General features: G+C 41.5%; 2 protein-coding genes across 2 annotated transcripts; both read right to left on the bottom strand.

The window, feature by feature from the left end:
• Window positions 1-337: 337 nt before the first annotated feature.
• dhx58 (DEXH (Asp-Glu-X-His) box polypeptide 58) lies at window positions 338-5,969 on the bottom strand. Its single transcript, XM_034089253.2, has 12 exons — window positions 5,863-5,969; window positions 5,465-5,655; window positions 5,163-5,367; window positions 4,874-5,064; window positions 4,679-4,792; window positions 4,106-4,238; window positions 3,486-3,668; window positions 3,109-3,359; window positions 1,972-2,283; window positions 1,698-1,888; window positions 1,263-1,356; window positions 338-1,150 (listed from the first exon to the last, which is right to left on the bottom strand). The coding sequence occupies exons 2-12, from the start codon at window positions 5,639-5,641 to the stop codon at window positions 962-964; spliced, it is 2,040 nt and encodes a 679-aa protein (XP_033945144.1). The 5' UTR covers window positions 5,642-5,655; window positions 5,863-5,969; the 3' UTR covers window positions 338-961.
• Window positions 5,970-7,678: 1,709 nt separating this feature from the next.
• Window positions 7,679-18,167, bottom strand: kat2a (K(lysine) acetyltransferase 2A). The gene is made up of 18 exons (XM_034089235.2): window positions 17,765-18,167; window positions 17,293-17,416; window positions 17,005-17,150; window positions 16,807-16,896; window positions 16,469-16,650; window positions 16,158-16,349; window positions 15,143-15,249; window positions 14,477-14,581; window positions 13,351-13,487; window positions 13,062-13,270; window positions 11,285-11,411; window positions 11,009-11,119; window positions 10,781-10,924; window positions 10,578-10,692; window positions 10,461-10,497; window positions 10,081-10,144; window positions 9,715-9,799; window positions 7,679-9,583 (listed from the first exon to the last, which is right to left on the bottom strand). Exons 1-18 carry the CDS (start codon window positions 17,987-17,989, stop codon window positions 9,390-9,392), a joined length of 2,394 nt encoding a protein of 797 aa, XP_033945126.2. The 5' UTR covers window positions 17,990-18,167; the 3' UTR covers window positions 7,679-9,389.
• Between the last annotated feature and the right edge of the window lie 919 nt (window positions 18,168-19,086).

Here is a 19,086-nt window from a genome sequence, read left to right as displayed (position 1 = left end):
AATTAATGTATGTAAACACATCTGCTGTTAATAGGGAAAGTGTTCTGCATTTAGCTGGCTCAATCTGTCTTTTGGGGATTGCTGAAATCAAGAAAAGTGTGCAGTAAATGTATCTTGTGTTATTCTGATAAAGCTGTTCCTCACTTTGTAATAATGTGAAATGATCCAATAAAAACTCCACGAAATACATAAACTTGTGACGTAGAAGCAGCATAGTGAAATGCAAAAGTGAAAATAAAAAAGCAACATTTTAAAACTACCTCACTTGCCTGACTTGATTGGCTAACCAACACTGACACCTAGTGGTTCATAAACGCAAACATAATTTCAAAAGATCTGTTGGTCATTTCCAGAGGAATGTTTATTAAAATGTAATCGCAAATGTAATTTTACTTTACAAAAATTGACCATAATTGTTGTTCAATGTTTTTCAATAAATAGAATACAGCAACGCAACACAATTAACTTCAAATCAGTAATTACTTCAGAGTATCAGTACCCCTCAATATCTTACAACAAGCTTACAAACGTTTTAAAATATCAAAAAGAGAATTCATAAGGAATCCTCTTTGAAAAGTGCTCATGATAGTTAACATTTATATTACAGCAGAGTTCATTGTTTGCTTTGTATGTGCTTGACTTGAGAGAAAGCAGAGGAAATACTTGCAAAGGGGGTAAAGACCCTGGGCATAAACAAAGCTGTCATGCTCATTTCAAGCATGATCGATGGCTAATGGGTTTTAGCACCCGGCAGCACAAATTAATGCATGTGAGGAGTGAGTTTTAAGACAAAGCCAGTGTTCATGTAAAGGCACCTCCAACAATACAATGATGCTCACTCTAACTGAGCACAGCCCAACACCAATAGACGGTCATTAAAAACAGATACAAAACAACATGTTTAGTAGTGCACTCTGTTGTTGTTGTTGTTGTTGTTGTTGTTGTTGTTGTTGTTGTTGTATCAATCGAAGAAGTCGGGGTGGTTCTCATTGCAGTACTCTTCATAGCTGAAGTCCTCCACAATGAAAGGGATATCCTTCCACTTTTTCAAAGTGAGCCTGCCGTTATTGGGGGTATCCAGGGCTAAATTCTTAATGCTTAGATTTGGCAGCAGGACATCTCCCTTGTATTTCATCTCAAATCCCCAGTCCTGTGAATTCAAAGAATATAAATCACACCACAAAACGATCCAAAAGCCAAACTTTGTTAAGCAGGGAAATCTTTTCCGAGTTCAAAAGTAATATTTGGTAGAAAGCCTTTACCTTGTCGCATTCTCTGCAGCAGACCTTACACCCAGGCTCCCAGTCCTCAAAACTCTTTTCCAGCACCACCTGCCCACCGACTTTGTAGTTTTTCCTGAGAACAAAGATGAGCCATGATAAGAGCAGTAAAGACAAAGGAATGTGGCCTTTAATGTGTTTTGCATGAACTCTTAAAGGTGGGGGGGGGGGGGGGGTTACCGTGGTTGGTGATTGGCTAATGGTTACACAAGCCAAAATAACATTATGACATCACAAAGTGGCCAAAATCTGATCAGCTCATTTTCAGACAGGTTTTTATATAAATGGATCAGGACATAAAGTGAGAGAATCTTTTTTCCTGAAACTTTCAAAATCTCTTTACACAGAGGGGACACATGTTGATGTAGAAGAGACATGAACAAGTGGACCTTTAAAACTGCAAAGAATTCAACTCACTCAAAGTCAGGATTGACGTTGACATAGTGCACACCATCCAGGAGTCTCAGGTCACTGCCAGAGGCCACAGAGGTGAAGCAACTTCGACACACCAGGTTGACACTAGCAGCAGGGTAGCGACTCCTCTTCTCCATTTTGAGTTTCTCATCAAGACTCCTTTGAATAGCTGCCTCCCTTTGCAGTGCAGCTATCTGGAGACATAGAATATTTCATAGGTGATGGAACAATCCCAAAGCAGCGTGATTCAATGATGGAGATGGACAGAGAGCCTCACCTTTTTGGAGAACTCTCGGGGGCTCATCTCTTGGACCTTAGTAATAGCTTTTTCTGTCAGCTCTTTCAGATAATCATTGGTGTGCTCTCGCCTCACTTCCCGCCCCCCTTTCTGGGCGACCACTGAATACAGGCTGTCTTTTGCTCGGGCGCGTCCGCTGGCCTGCTGCTGGGCAATCTCATTTGTAAGCAGTCCGTAGCGTACCACCAGGTTGCATTCAGGGATGTCGAGGCCTTCTTCTGCCACACTGGTGGAGACCAGCAGGTTGACAGCACCTCGGCGGAATTTGCGGATTGTTTCTGACTGCTCGTTCTGCAAGGAAAGCATGTAAGGACGACTTGGTCAGGTACAACAGAAACACATCTATGGATAAGTTGTAACTGAATTGAAATTACTTTAAAGATCTCCTATCATGCTATTTTTAGGCATATATTATGGGTCTCAGATATATAAAAATATGTAGAAACATGTCTATGATGTGTTTTGCTCAAAATACCAAACAGATCCTGCATTTTAGACATCCCTCATATCCCTCTATTTCAGCCCTGTTAGAGAAGTGCTGATTCTGGGTCCTTAGCTTGGAAAAAAAAAAAGAGCGGAGAAAGAGCTTGTGCCTGCTCAGAATTCTACGAGATACAGCTGAATGCTGCCCTGATTAAACGCCATATCCTGTTCCAAACCACATCAAGGATTATTTCTGTAACAGTATGGAGCTCATGCTTTTCACTTGTGGGTTTACCACAAGGTGAGTTCCTTTATTTATTTCCTGCTTTTTTACAAATACTCTCCAGTAGAGGTTAGCTCTGAGTGTTAGCGATGCTTGCTAATGTAATCAAAGACCATATTAAGTCCAAAATACGTTGCGCATTGTTTCTGATAGCGGCTTTTCTGATAGGGCCGTGGGCGTAAAGCCAGCCCACATTTCCGATATTACGTCATATCGGACGCAAATCTGGATCAGCTCTGTTGTACCCCCGTTTTTAGAGATTAGGGTACGGAGGAAAAGAGAGAAGGTTTTATTTTCTGACACTTGGTGAATTCCCACACCAGGGACACATATTTATGTATAAAGGACATTAAAAAGTACATTTTGTATGATAGGAGACCTTTAAGCTCACAGATTGAATATACACACACCAATGTCATGTGAGAGATACTGTTGCCAGCTCCAGTGAGGATGGCTGGCTTGATACCCGCTTCCTTTAACTCTTTATCGTTGAGGACCCAGTCGTTCAGGCAGTGGGTGCTTTTACGGGTTTTGCTGAAAATGATCCCCTTCGAATTCTCACTTGGAACAAACTGTTCTAGCAGAGTGCTTTTTAGTTTGTCCATCTTTGGGTTCCCATAGCGAGAATCTGTTGCCAATATCTCCAGCTCCACCTGATTCTCTGTTAAAAAGGACAGTCATATTAATCAATGCTAGAATATGATGAGTTTGTTATAATAAAAAGAGATGTGTATACAAATAGACACTAAAATAATAAAAAGAGATATGTATACAAACAGATTCCTACCTTGGAAAAGCCCCACCAGGAAGATGTCTGTTCCATCAATTTCTCTGGTTATCTTGCTGTAGAAGTCCTCCAGGGAGAGATAGGCATCTGTCATCCGCAGCGTGTCGTTGATGAGCAAGGCATCGTTGTACTGTCGGAGGTGAAGTGCACATTGTGCAAGCAGTCTGTCGACCTTTTTGACTCCTGATAAGATAAGACTTTATTTATCCCGAAGGAAATTGACACAAGAAACACAACAGCAAAACTGTACACAAAAAGTGCACTAAAAAGAGCAATTAAACATTTACAGAAAACATGAAACATATGTCACACAATCGATGCAATTATTAGCAGTGCAAAAAATAAAACGTAGTGGCAGTTACATAATTGCACATTCTCATAGCATATTATAAATATTAATAGCAGCGAGTGTATTGTAATGATGGTAATTATATGCATATTGCACATAGTGTTGGTGTGGAAGTGATGCAACAGTGTTGGTGTGGAAGTGATGCAAATGTAAACAAATAATGTACAAGCGTCAACAGTAGACTTTTGTTTTACATTTAATCTAATGTGTTCTCCTTGCCATCACAAGTGATGACTACATTCAAGTAAAGAAGTTGACAAAAGAAACCTACCTCTCTTCTCGAGTTCCACCACATCTGCCTCATACTCTTGAGTGCCACACTGTCTCAGTCTGAAGTCTGGAGGAATGTTCATGAACTCATGGATTATCAGCATCATGGACTTCAGTTGATCCCCGAACGGATCCTAAAGGAAAAAAGTATTGTTTTTGGTTTACTTAGAACTTAAATCTCTTAAATAGTTTTGAAGTTTTCTTTTTTTAAATAAACGACAATTGAGATATAAATGAATGTTCCCAGGTCAGGTCAGTTGGGGTGTGAAGTAATGATCAGGGTGCATTACCGTCTGCAACAGCATATGTTTTTAAATATAAAATAAAATAGGTTTCAATATTTTAAAAGATGAGAAACTTGCGCAATTATTTTAAAGCTGCCACATTGAACGTGCATGTATCCATCCACATGTCATGCAATCACAGCACAAACCCAACCATCACTTGACCTCGTTGCCAAATGTCTGCCTCCTAGTTGAACACAGTTGCTGCTAAATTGTGGGGACGAATGTTTTCACCAGAGCAGGCTATAGAGCTGCAGGTGGCAGCTACAAAAAAAATAAATCAGGTTTACCTTAGGTCTTGCGTCCACAATGTCAAACTGCTTTTTGGGCCTGGGGACTTTCTCATTCAGCTCAGTGACAAAGTTTTTAGTTGAAACTATGGCTGAGTCAAGGTTGGCACAAATCTGTAAGATAGAGAAAGGAACTCATGAAGAAGAGACTAATGGGAGATCAGAAATGTGGTATGCAAATAGGTAAATTCTGACCTGCAGTACGTGCTCCACAGCTTTGTGTAAGTCTGTTGCACCCCCTGTCCCCGGTGATGCAGTGAGACCCAGGATCTGTGGCAATGATTTCTCTCCTTTTAGTTTTTTCTCCAGGTAGAATGTCATCACCTTGTTGTAGACTCCCTCTTTGTTGGTGTGGTGACACTCATCGATTATCAGTAGAGTAATATCTGTAAGGAACCATTATTATTATCATGGGTACAATCTCTATATGTGATTCTACATAACAGCTCTATAGTCACAGATGTTTACACTCCCTTTTACTCACCTGAGAGGTCCACATGTCTGTCCTCCTCCTTGCTTATCAGAGCGTTATGCAAAAGCTGTGCTGTGCAGATGACAACGTCCTTTTCTTGCAACACTTTCCCAAAGAAGTCCTTCTCCACTGTCTCTCCGCTGACAGGCAACACTTTGTAGTCTCGGCCCAGGTGAGGTTCGAACTCATTCTTGTAATGTTGATCTACAAGGTGAACCTACAGTACATTAAAAAAACACATTGTATTGAGCAACACTGAATGTAAAACATCATGTCTGTCGTAAACGTGTGTATTTCCTTTTGGTTGTGGGTACCTTGTTCACCAGGACCACCACCTTGGCCCGTGGGGTGGCCTTCAGGTGTTTTTTGGCCACATAGACAGCAGCTCGGGTCTTTCCACCTCCTGTCGGCAGCCAAATGATGATGTTTTCTTTGTGAAGAGCTCTCTCAGCCACTTCCTTCTGGTATGCATACAGTTCAAAACCTTCCATGCTTCACTTTCCTCCTATTAGATCACATGTCAAAAATACACAGAAATAAAATATAATGGTAGAAAATAAAGACATTAGTTCGTACCAGTAGATCAGAGCTGTGATCACTAACATTATAAAGCCTGGCTATATCGCAGTTGTAGTTAGACAAACATGCATTGTGAGAGACGTGTTGAATTATAGCATAATTAAGCTGTTATAGAGTTGGTTTATTAACTCACCAGTCAGCTGTGTGTAGTTTATGGCTTCTCCTTGTCCACTAACACCTATGGGTGTGGGGTTTTAAACTGTGTTCAGGACAGCTGCGTGACGCAGAGATGCGAAAACGAAAGTAAAAGCCCTATGAACTCAGACAAGAGGGCCCGTTGAGGGGGGCTCTTGAGGAACGACAGATACAACTCACTATCCAATGACAGAGGAATCCTGACTAAAACTGACATAAAACAGATAAATTACAACTCTGTTTTAAATGCAGCCATGCCTACGTCAATATCCTGGTTGAGTTAATATGTTACTTATGATTGTACATTATGTATTATTTACTGTATTAGTGGCTCAGCGCTGAGGGGGTTCTGCAGAGTGCTGAACTCCCTGACTGGGCCCCATCAGTTTCTTCATTCCATCAGGAAAACAAAACCTACCGTAGCCTTGTTGTCATGAGGAAATCCCCACAGCTCTTTTACTGGAACTCTTGAAACCGGATCTTCTCTGTCCTTCAGCAACTTTTTGATTTCAGTTTCAAGCCATTGTTTGGAAGGACTTAGTTAAAGTCAATCGTAAATCAAGCAAACATTTGTGATTTGAGTAAAGCTGTAAATGTATCAATATGCAGCATTGAATGATTAAATGTCCATGTGGCAATACTGCCTTTTTAACTGCAACAAAGTAATACAAATAACATCTTGTAAACAGCTTATAAACAAAGCAACTAGATGCATGCAGCTGAACACCAATATTCATATCCTGACTATTTCAGAAGAGCTATACACATCTATACATACTAAACTGTAATAATCAAATATTTATATCCCAAGTAGGAAAAATACATGCTAAATTCAGAATACATTCTGGCCTCAACCAACTTGTGTACAAAGCTAAGCAAAAGGAGGATTACAGGATCAATGAACATGCATTAGTAGAACATATTGGATGAATTAGCTCTACAGATGAAGATTCACATGATAATTAGGAACAAGTACAAGATATTACAAATGATAGGTCCTGGGATTACTACCCAGGCTCAAGAGGAATCACAGGACGTATTGAAACATACACTTATAGTACAGAAAATACACATTATTAACCAGAATCTGTCCGTTGAAGTGATTGACATGTAGACAGCATTCAAATAATCCTGCTTGTTTGATCAGCTGTTTGATAGAAAAACAAAAAAGGTGTGGGCTTTTTGTTACTGGAAAATGAAACCTAAAGCCTATTGCTGCAGCTTCAAACACAAGTTCAGGAGAAGTACATTTTGGTAGTAATAAGAATATTATACACAGATGAACTATAATTTTGCGAGAAATGCAAAAACAAGGTATAAAATATGTTTATAAAAGGGACTAAATGGTATTAAATTAAAGCAGTCTTAAGGCAGTAATGTAGGACACTAATGAAAATAACTAATAACCCATTTGTGAACAGCCAATAGAGCTGGATGATTTTGATGAAATGTAATTGTGATAACATGATGATGCCGATATTGTAGTAGCGAGGACATTATGATTTTAGCTTTATTATTCAAATTTTAATTGAAGAACTCTAGGCATGTCTTTAGCAGCACAATCCTTACTTTTGAATACAATTCTTATCAGGACTTTGGCATGCACCACAGTGGAACTATAATTACACATTAAATGACATAGAAGCTGTCTATAGAAATAATAAATGTTATTTTGTCTAATCTGTGAGATTCATTAGATATGGTGGCACTATCACGAGTCAAAAGCTGTCTTGCAGGTCTTTTACTTTGCCATGTCTAACATCCTGATACATTCTCATTGCAGTACAAGTCAAGTGACTCAAGTCCACGCCCTGTTTATACAAAAACAAACCTTTATTGTCATGAATAGTATTACAGATACAGTAAATGGCATTCATCATAACTACACAGGGTAGCCGTCCTCTAACAGGTGGAAAGTTCACTCAGACTGACCCGTGTAAGGACATCTGAGATGCAGCATAGGTAGATCGTGGGAGGAGTACGCAATAGACAACCCTGAATAATGCAACAGACATCACTTCAGAAACTCAAAGCTAGTCATGATTCAAGTACAAAATAAACACACACACACAAATCAATGTCACATGAAACATTCAACAACCAGGCTCAACCAGCATAAAAGAAGTGGATGCATCTCAGGAAGCACTCCGTTTGACACTGACCGCCATAACAAACATATCACCGTTTGTAACACTGTTAAAAAATAACAAAATGAGTTGGATGTTTTTCTATGAATTAAAATGTGTAAACTGTCAACCATGCATCAACACTAACTACAGCGTGTGTGAGGTGTGATAAATAAACCAGTCATCTTCTCCACACAAGGCCACAGTCCATGAGGACTGCTGGTTAGCCCCCCCCACCACTGTTATGATCTTTTAAACTATCCAGTAAACACGTGGCTGTACACTAAATCCTTAGCATGTGTGTGCAGAAGTAATTGTACTAGAGTCTAGCAACGCAACAAATAAATCACAACGACAGTATCACCTGCAAGCATGGTAAAGCTTTACTAATGTGTGACCTCATCCTGCCAGTGAAAAATGGATGTATAAACAGTTTGCATCATAATTACTGTATAAATAAGAATGTCTATGTTGATGTCAACATATGTTGAAGGCAACAATTGGGGAAATTATTTTGTCCAGCACTAAAGTGCTAGAAATAGTTGTCACCCAGTCCATCATCAGCAGTCTCTCACACTACTCCAGTAGGGCTGCACAAACCCTTTGTATTATCCGTTAATCTGTAAGGTTTTTAATTATTTGTTTAGAATAAAGAAGATTTTTTAAATGAATCTAGTTATAGCCTAAATGATAAATAATTTGCTTGTTTCTGACCAACCTTCCAAAGATATCCAGATATCTAAGTAGTAACTTTAGTATTTGCACTCCATTAACAACTTTACCAATTGTATTTCATTAATTTTGCACATTACATTTTCAATAATCAACATTTCAAGTTGTTTTTAGAATATTTGAGGCCCAAATGCTTCGGGAACTTCACTCCTCATAGAACGTCTATCTGTTTACCCATGAAGATGGCTGGGATGTTCAAGTGTCTGTCAGTAGCGGAAGGCATCGCGGCTTTAGGTCCCGAGGTCCAGTCTTCTGTGAAAGACTTCTACACTACATGTTTCTGCTTGAGTGACGAATTTTAAGCAAATTGGATCCAACGTCAATAAATGCGACAAAACCAGCTCAAATCATACTATAAATACTCGTAAAAAGTGTGGCATTGTTATAACTTGGACCTATAACTTTGGTACACTTAATGAAACATGTATATGCAGAGTATTGACTCACTGCGAGTACTAAAACGAGAAGATGACAACTTAAAGGGGGGATGGAAATGCCATTTTGACACTTTGTAATGCTTTACTTGATCTGGTGTTACCGAAAAACCCTCCTTTATGTTTGCCCATCTATTCTCTTGCAAGATGTCAGTCTTGTACATACCCTTTTAATAACTCGTAAGACAACAGCTAGCGTCAATTTGTTGAGAGTTTGGTAAATAACTCCGAGTTCATTTCTCGATCAAGCCTCCGTCTTTTAATTTGAAGTAGAAGAACTTCTCCAAGGTGTTGGCACTCTTGCAGTACTCGCTGTCCGGAGGGTTGTACTCACGACAGTTGGTGATGATTCGCTGCAGGTCGGCAATGAAAAGCTTCTTGGTCACATAGTATCTGTTCTTCAGTCTCTCCGTCATGGTTTTCAGGTCTGTGGGGAAAACATCATCAATGTGAACAATAACAATTGAATGAGGAGCGTATGATATGATCATGGCCTAAACAATAGAATCATGAAGAATTAAAAAGATGCTGTATAATCTAAAACAGATTCTTGCTCACCGATGGGAAAGCGGATGATCTCGTAGTAATCTGGAGCCTCAGATTTTTTCACTGGTTCCATGAAGGGCCAGGCATCAGGATGAGTCTGCTCAGGGAATAAAGACCTGGTAAGTCCATAGCCGGGTTTTCAGTAACATATTACTATGCACATTTAGGATTTAATTACAGAAAAGCTGTATAAAAAAAAAGGAACAACTTTATACAATTCTGATGGACGTACGGTTTGCTGAGCCTAGTTTGATTTGATCCTAGCCAGTAGATAGATATTTTTTGCATACTTTTCAAAGTTGGCCTAAAATAAGAGACAACTACTGTTACTTGTACATGTGTGTGTGTTCCTGCCAGGTGTCTCCAGGTGAGTCTTACCTTAATCTGGGCCAGGAGGTTCTTCAACATGTTGTATAACATATCAGGGTCCTTCACCTCTTTCCTGTAAAATGTGCAATGATAAGTACAACACTGACCCAACCAAGATAAGGCTGTGGAGAAGGAGAAAAACACTTAGGTCTCTAAATGAGTGAATTCTATTTGGGACAAACGGTGGACTTTAAACTGCTTACTGCAAAGTGTAATTGTGACATGGGAACAAAAAGGTGATGCGTGTAGAATTGATGAATTTGTGATGCTTTGGCGCTCCCCAGTGGCAATAACAAAATGGAAAGACCACAGCTTCTGAATATTACATCAGCGAGAACCCAAGCATAACCAAAACAAAATTGTTTCTATAATTATTGCTAAAGGTTTACCCTTTGTCCTTGTTACTGGGTTTCCAGCCGGTCTCTCCTGGAAGAAAGAAACTTGTCAGAAATATGATAACAATTTAAATAATATCTTTTTTATTGTAAGAAAAACCAAAGACTCACTTATGCCTGGAATGCTCTCCACCGGGATCTGCCGCACGCCTTCTTTGAAGCAGGTGAGACCTGGGTAAACCTTCCTGATCTGGGTCTGTTTTCTCTCAATCAGCTTCTTAATAATCTGACAAATTAAGATTCATGTGGTTATTCTAAGCACATAGATTCAAAGCAGAAACATGATTGAGCTTTAATAAGATGGTCTCGCATACCTCCTTCTGTCTTTTAATGATATGAGAGAGCTCAGTGTAGGGGATTCTGGGGTTCAGCTCACACTCCATGAGGGTCGCTCCCTCGTAGTCTTTGATGTATCCCAGGTAACGAGTCTTCGGCACTTTGATGTCTTTGGAAAAGCCCTGCGAGGAAAGAGCAAATGACTAAAAAGGAGAAGTTGGAGGGGGAAGACGGAGCAGAGCTAATGCAGGTCCTTGCTGCAGTACCTGCTTCTTGAAGTAGCCGATGGCGTACTCGTCGGCGTAGGTGAGGAAATAGAGGATGTTGTGTTTGATGTGGTACTCCTTCAGGTGGTTCATCAGGTGGGTACCATAGCCCTTACATTAAAAAAGCACAGGTGAAAAGATATTAAAAGTGATTTTACACATTACAGAATCTCCGTACTATGTTATACTTTCTATACGCAACTGCTATTGCATTTAAGGGTATGGTGCAGGAAAAATAAAGGTACAACAAATAACTCATGAACGGTCGTTATATACCTTGACTTGCTCATTGGATGTGACGGCACAGAAGACGATTTCTGTGAAGCCCTGAGTGGGAAACATCCTAAAACAGATGCCTCCGATGACGCGGCCATCTTTGATAAGGGCGAGGGTCTTGTGCTTCCTGTGGACATGGGAGGACATCAGAACAGGATGGTGACGTGTGGAGTGAGAACATGTACATGTGGAGTGAGAACATCTACGTGTGGAGTGAGAACATCTACATGTGGAGTGAGAAGATGTTCCTATTCCAATCCAAAAAAAACTATTTTCCATCTTCTCCTCCCTCCAGAAACTGCCCTCCTTGCCGTCACTGAGGAACTGCACACGGCTAAAGCAGCCTCCCTCTCCTCTGTCATCATCCTTCTGGACCTGTCTGCTGCATTCGACACGGTGAACCATCAGATCCTCCTTCGCACTCTCCAAGAACTTGGAGTTTCAGGCTCTGCACTTTCCCTCCTCACCTCATACCTCAAAGACCGCACCTACAGGGTAACTTGGAGAGGGTCCGAGTCCGACCCTTGTCAATTAACTACAGGGGTCCCTCAGGGCTCTGTTCTTGGTCCCCTCCTCTTCTCCCTGTACACAAACACGCTCGGATCAGTCATTAGCCCGCATGGTTTTAAATACCACTGCTACGCTGACGACACCCAATTAATTCTGTCCTTTCCCCGCTCAGAGACCCAGGTCGTCGCACGCATCTCTGCTTGTCTAGCTGACATTTCTCAGTGGATGTCTGCTCACCACCTCAAGCTCAACCTTGACAAGACTGAACTGCTTTTCCTTCCGGGAAGATCCAGGTCAAGATCCAGTCTTGACCTGACTATCAACATTGGCCCCTCTGTTGTTTCCCCGACTCAGACTGCAAGGAATCTGGGTGTGACCCTAGATAACAAACTGTCCTTCACTGCAAACATCGCTGCTACAACCCGCTGCTGCAGATACACGCTTTACAACATCAGGAAGATACGTCCCCAGCTGACCCAGAAAGCGACGCAGCTTCTGGTCCAGGCTTTCGTCACCTCACGCCTAGACTACTGCAACTCCCTCCTGGCTGGTCTACCTGCATGTGCCATCCGACCTCTGCAGCTCATCCAGAATGCAGCGGCTCGTCTGGTCTTCAACCTTCCTAAATGTTCCCACACCGCGCCGCTCCTCCACTGGCTTCCGGTAACTGCTAGAATTCACTTCAAGACACTGGTACTTGCGTACCATGCTGCGAATGGATCTGGCCCTTCCTACATCCAGGACATGGTTAAACTGTACACCCCAGCGCGTGCACTTCGCTCTGCATCAGCCAAACGACTCGCTGCACCCTCGCTGCGAGGGGGACCCAAATTCCCATCAGCAGAAACACGTGGGTTTGCTATCCTGGCTCCAAAATGGTGGAATGAGCTCCCCATTGACATCAGGACAGCAGAAAGCTTACACACCTTCCGGCGCAGACTGAAAACTCATCTCTTTCGACTCCACCTCGAGCGATAGAATTACTAACAAAGCACTGCTAACAGAGCACTTATATACTAATAAAGGACTGGCTTATCTATAGCCAGTTGAGTAGCACTTGAAATACTTGGCTCTATGAAACCTGATGTACTTTATGATTCTGTTTTCTTCAAGGTTGTTTCTTCCTGGTCGAATGTACTTATTGTAAGTCGCTTTGGATAAAAGCGTCAGCTAAATGCAATGTAATGTAATGTAATGTACGTGTGGAGTGAGAACATGTACGTGTGGAGTGAGAACATGTACGTGTGGAGTGATAACATGTACTTACGGGTCGAACACCAGCCGTGTGATGTACTCTTTGGGCATGCGAGGTAACTGATGCGAGAACACATTCTGCAGGCCCACCAGCCACATCAGGATCTTCTTGTTGGACTTCTGGGAAAGTGAGTTTCCAATGACGTGGAACTCGATGATTCCCCGCCTCTCCTCCAGCCTGGCCGTCTCATCACGGGCAGCGTTTGGGGTCAGCAGATTAGTCTGGAAATATAAACAAAAACTGAGCATTACAGTCAACATGTAGAGACATGTCGCCTTAATAAACGATCTCAACATCTTACCTCTGGTCCGAGCATTGCAGCGGGGTCAGTGATGGTCATCATGACTTCATTGACCAGCTCCATAGGAATGTCTCCCATCACACGGATCCGCTTAGCGTCCTCCAGGGTCAACACCTCCGGAAGTTTACGTTTCTCTCCTGATCATAATTGACAATAACAAGGTTAAAACAATGAAAAGGGACAGCTAACAATGCATTTAGAATACTTAACTTCATAGTTATTTTACAAAACATTAGGTTCTTAATGAGATAAAAATCCTGCTTTTTTTTGTATCCACTACTGACCCTCCTCAATAGAGTGGTGCAGTGATGCGTCCTAAAACCTGGAAGTAAGCTGCTGGTACCCTCGACAAAAAAGCGGATTTCTCCATAGGGTTTTGGAAAATAGCTGGAAATAAGATCTGTGGAAAACGAACCTGTTAGATAAATGCACGTTTTGTTCAGCCGGATAATCTCCACATGTCTACCCTACTTTTATCATTTTCCAATCATAAATCTATCGATTAGATTTATCTTTCGAAAATGACATGGCGTGGATATTATCCGGCTGAACAAAACGTGCATTTATCTAACAGGTTCGTTTTCCACAGACCTTATTTCGAGCTATTTTCCAAAACCCTGTGGAGAAATCCTCTTTTTTGTCGAGGGAACCAGCAGCTTACTTCCAGGTTTTAGGACGCGTCACTGCACCACTCTAAATGAAGCTTGTCTGGCATTCACCTCTTACAGAACCACATTAACGTCATCATTATTGAAGTTTTCTTTGAGTCCTGTGCTCCATCCTCTTCGGGTATCTTTTGAGTATTCTTGACTTTATTCTCTTTATTTGTTTTGTTCTTAGGCAAGAACAGCCTCTATGCACTCTCGAAAAAAAAGGGCTGCTAATTTTTGTGTGCGTAATTAGAACACAGCTTTGCGACCAGAGCTCCCAGGGTTTGTGAGGGTTTAAGAAATCAACAACCGCTAACGTGAAGTCAGAGGCTGGGTGTTAGTTGCTTTACAGGATATTAACGTTGCACAATATTCCTATGGTCTAACTGTATGCAACTTCTTTCTAAGTGTTCTGCTGTATCCACTGAGGGTCTGGCAGGGGGGTTGTGGGGGATCAGAGAAGCCGAGCTGCTGACCTGTGATGGGCTCTGCTCCTCCGGTGTCTGCACTGCCCAGAGAGGAGATGCTGCTCAGACCTTTGGACAGAGCGGGGGAGCCGGAGACTGCAGCCGGACTGATCACTGCAATGGAGACACACCAAGGAACAGGTTCATCAAAGCCAAGAAAAAACATATAATGTGTACATTAAACTATAGTTACCTATCTAACGTTCTGTTTCACTCTTTACAAGTTGTAATACTTCATTTATATTTTTGCAGTTAGACTACTAAGGCAAATTGCTTCTGTGCACGTATATTTTCTCAATGCACAAATAATCTATATTATATATATATATATATATATATATGTATATATATATATTGTAAAATAAAAAGCTTATTGAATTTCATTTGTCTGATTTAGACTTTCTGTTATTTGTTCTTAATCTGTTTTATAACCATGTACCCTGCTTCTTTGCAAGCTGTACAGTGTGCATTTCTCCTCTGGGGATTATTAAACCCTAGAAAAAGAATATTTGTTAACAACAATACTAAATCATTTTTGTGATGTGATTGAGATAGGAACTTATGGCAGCTTTTACGAACAGTCCAAAGGCTGAATCATAAGCCGTTGTTTATAGAAACTCTGACCTACTTGTCTCATCCCGTTCAAATAGCTCTCATGGTTTGAAGTCTCCCCACCTGTCTGATGTCCCAGCTGCGTGCCGTCAGCGGCGGGCATCGTGAAGTCAGCCTCCCAGATGGGTGAATTATCGCCATAGATTTCCTCCTCCAGCATGGACAGGAACCTGATGACAGTCGGGGTAAATGTTATTGCAAAGGTAAATAAGGGAGCTGGGGAAGCCAAACTAAAACTGGATGTGATAGAGGAGCTACAGAATCAAACCTTAGATGTGGTTTCAGAAATAAGCACTGTATCCATTCTGTATACAGTTTAAAGTCTTGCGCCTTGATACTAATTATAGCAGGGATCATGGAGACTAGGGATGCTCCGATCGGCAATTTTGGGATCGATCGCTGGAATCAGTATCGGCTGATACCGATCGCCGAACCGATCGAGTGGGTGGGGGCTATGGGGATCTCGCATTTAAAAAGTGATGTTTAAAACTCAGTTAATGGGGCTCATTCCCTGGCGCTTCAACAAACAACATTATTACATACAAATGAAGTACATTAACTTTGGATAATAACATGGGAGAAATGAGCGGAAGGCAGCGCTCTCTTTTCCTCTCCCTCCTGACAGCCGGTCAGTATCGTCTCATGCAGCTCGCTGATCCAGTAATGAGTGACCCGACAGTGAAGAATAAATATATTTATAACTAGTTTAGCTAGTTCCAGAGGTAGATAAAATAGCCAAGTGTGTTAGGTCTAACTCTTAGTGTGTGTGTTGCTCCGCTCACTGGTCCGTCACAGCAGGCGGAGCTGCAGGATTTCTGCTTCACACACGTTGCATACCACTATTTTACTGTCTTTTTCGCACACCTAAAAATACTGCCAGACTCGTGAAGCCATTTTGGCGAGCTTGTTTTGCCGCGCACTGAGAAAAGTGTCATGTATTTTACGTCATGTGATAGGGCAGGCTCACCCGATCGGCAGAGAGTGAATATCGGCCGATCGAGTCAAATATAAATAAGGGAAGCTTTTTGAATAGCGCCATTATTAAAACCCACACACTGAATTTCAAGAATCTGCTTACTTGGGGAAGTGTGTAAGGATGAGTGTGCGTTTCTCTGGGAGCAGTTTATCCTTCTCCACTCTGAACTTCTCCAGGAGCTGCCGCCGGGTCACAGTGAAGATGGACTTGAGCAAGCTGCGGCCGAACACGTGCGTGGTCTCATAGCGCGGCAGGCTGTCGTTACTCTGGGGGACGTGGCAGTAGCACAGCCACCTGGAAGTAATAAAGAAGAAACGCTGCTAATGTACAGACTGATGTCAACATCCAAACAGAGACATCTAAAAAGGTAAAAGCATGTACCTGCTTTCTATAACAACAACACACCCACACACCTGGTGTAGTCCACTTTATAGGCTGTCCCATCGTCTTTCTGGGTGCGCTGGCGGTACTGCGTAGGGGTTTCCAGCTTCCAGTAATTGAGGCACAAGAGGAACATCTTTGACAGCTCAAACATGGTCTGCCTTTCCTTTGGTGCCAGGTGGCTGAACTTATACTGAACAAAATTCAAAACACCCTTATGAGGAAAAGAAAAGTGCAAGTTAATGAGGCACAAGAGAAAAAGAGAGTAAGATATTTGTGAAATATGAAACAAGCATTATAGACCAGTCACATTTTCAGTGACTGCTTTAGATCAGGGAATGACATGTAGGTTCTTAAAGTGTTATGTCACCTGCTCAATGTTGGGTTTTTCGAAGGGAGGACTTCCGAGGGATCCCTCTACGACTGGCTGGCTCATCTGCAGGATGCATTTCCTCAGCAGCTAAGGGACAGTTTTGCATGTTGTTAAATTGGGCAAGACATTTAATAAACGTGGACTCTAGTTACAACAAGTTATATGTTGCTCTGTTTTACCTGTCACACTGCTTACCTTGAATAGGTAGAAGTAGACCTGTTTTGTGTCAGTGTCCTCCTCTTTGTGTACAGACATAAAAAGGTTCTCTACATCCACCACCATGCCCAACAGCCTGTTTATCTCCTCCTCGGATACATTCTCCAAGTGGGACACATGGTCAGCTGTAAGCAAGGCATTACATACAATTAAAGTCCAAACAGTAAGATGTCAATCAATACTGTGAAACAAGAAGTCCCTGGAATATAGCTGCATTTGCTGTAGGTATATATGCTGGTGTGTATGTGGAGGACGGTTAGTTTGTACCCAGAGCATGTCCACAGCTGCGGCAGGGCTCGCTCAGGCTGGCGGCTTGCAGCTGCAGGTCCATCCGTGTGGCTGATGGTGGATTTGGGTTTTTCCATCCATTGCACTTGCATGTGTCATTGGCCTGACATAAACACAAAGAATGCTCAACACCAAATAAAGCGACTTAGACAGTACACAACCTGCTGTTATGGCACGCCTATGAATGACAGTGAGGTTGGGCTAGCTGATAATGCATTCATCTCCAAATACTTAACGTTAATGTGAATAGTACAAGTGTACGGGAAACTCGCTATATAGCTTGCTAGCTAGCTTCAAAAGTTAACAATCACTTCAAATCATTACGCTATTCGTTTATACTTGTGATAGCAGTGTCTTGACCGTGCTACCATTTTCTATCCCCATACACTGGTGCTAATACTACCCGGGGAGTGCTTTGTTGTGGTGAACTTTGGCTAGCCAAGCTAGCTACCTTGCAGGCGGAGAATACGCCAAGTTTCTCAAGCTTTTTCGCCCGTGGGAAAGCTCGGACTTGAGCTTTCTTCTGGCTTGCACGCTGTTGTTGACTAAGTCCTGGTCTGGCCGGGTCACTACTCCCTGACCCGGAGACTGTGGCGGCAGTGCTGGACCCAGCTGAGCCGACAGACTGGGCTTGGAGAAGCCGGGGTTGCAAGGCCTGCGCCGTCGGGTCCGACATGTCCACGCGCTGCTCTTCCTCTGCTCCCGTTTACCTCCTATGCTGCCTTCAAGTGCTGTCGGCAAAACGAGACTTAATAGGACCGACGCAATGTTAAGAAGTGTGAACCGTTTTTACCCCCATGAAAACTGACGTGTTGACAACATACATTAACGATGCAAATATCACTGATTTACGCTTTAAGTAGACTTTTTAATCTTTCAAAGTAAAATTGTGTCGGTTTGTCACTTCAACATTCCCAAACGATGTGACCACAACACAATTGGCATCATTACATCTCATTCAAACTTATATAAATCATAAACATTTATCTATATTACGGCATTTATCGACACCTCCTCGTAATTTTAATGTTTTATTTTGAATGTCTTCACCGGAAGTTTTGTTAGGCCAACTCTTGAAATATGCTTTCTTCATTGCGCTCAGAGCCCTCTAGTGGTCACATTGCGAAGCCACACCTCGGGCCATAAAAACAACACTGAAATAAAATGTGGTCTGATGTAATAGACTTAACTCTCAAATAGATGTTTAGATAGATAGTATCACGTCTCTAAATTGTAGTCATTTAATGTCCTGTATATTTATTTTTTATTCTCTATGTATTGCTTAACTTTAACATTATTTGCATATAAGTCTAGTCGGTGTTATGTTATTCTGCGCTGTAAATTGTTCGTTACCCACGTTTGCAAATTACCTTAAATGATGTTGTCAGCTTTTTTTCTAAGAAAAATCTTTATACTAAAACAGAAGTTTTTAGGTTCAGTGCTTTCTTTTCTAATCGAATGCAACTGTTTTCATTCTAAAATGATAGTGTTTAGTATTATTTTGGCAGTTACTTGCTTTTACAGACTGCAATTTCATAATTGTAAGTACAAATTATATTGATATAAATTAATATTATAAAATCGCTTTTCATGTATTCTTTTAATGTAATTGGAAGAGTGATTACATCTGCCTTGGTTTATAATGTCTTATTCTTCGTGGTTGTTTATGCATCTAAAGTGCACCTGAAAACAACATGATTTGATTGCAGTGATTGTGGGTAAAGTAGTTTCTGGACACAAGTCAGTTGTATTTATGAATGTTGTTCAATGGTT

This window comes from Pseudochaenichthys georgianus, chromosome 8 (genome assembly GCF_902827115.2).
Source record: "Pseudochaenichthys georgianus chromosome 8, fPseGeo1.2, whole genome shotgun sequence".
In the NCBI taxonomy this organism is placed as follows: domain Eukaryota; kingdom Metazoa; phylum Chordata; class Actinopteri; order Perciformes; family Channichthyidae; genus Pseudochaenichthys; species Pseudochaenichthys georgianus.
Note: the sequence above shows the minus strand (reverse complement) of the source record. Positions and strands in the feature narration are given on the sequence as shown.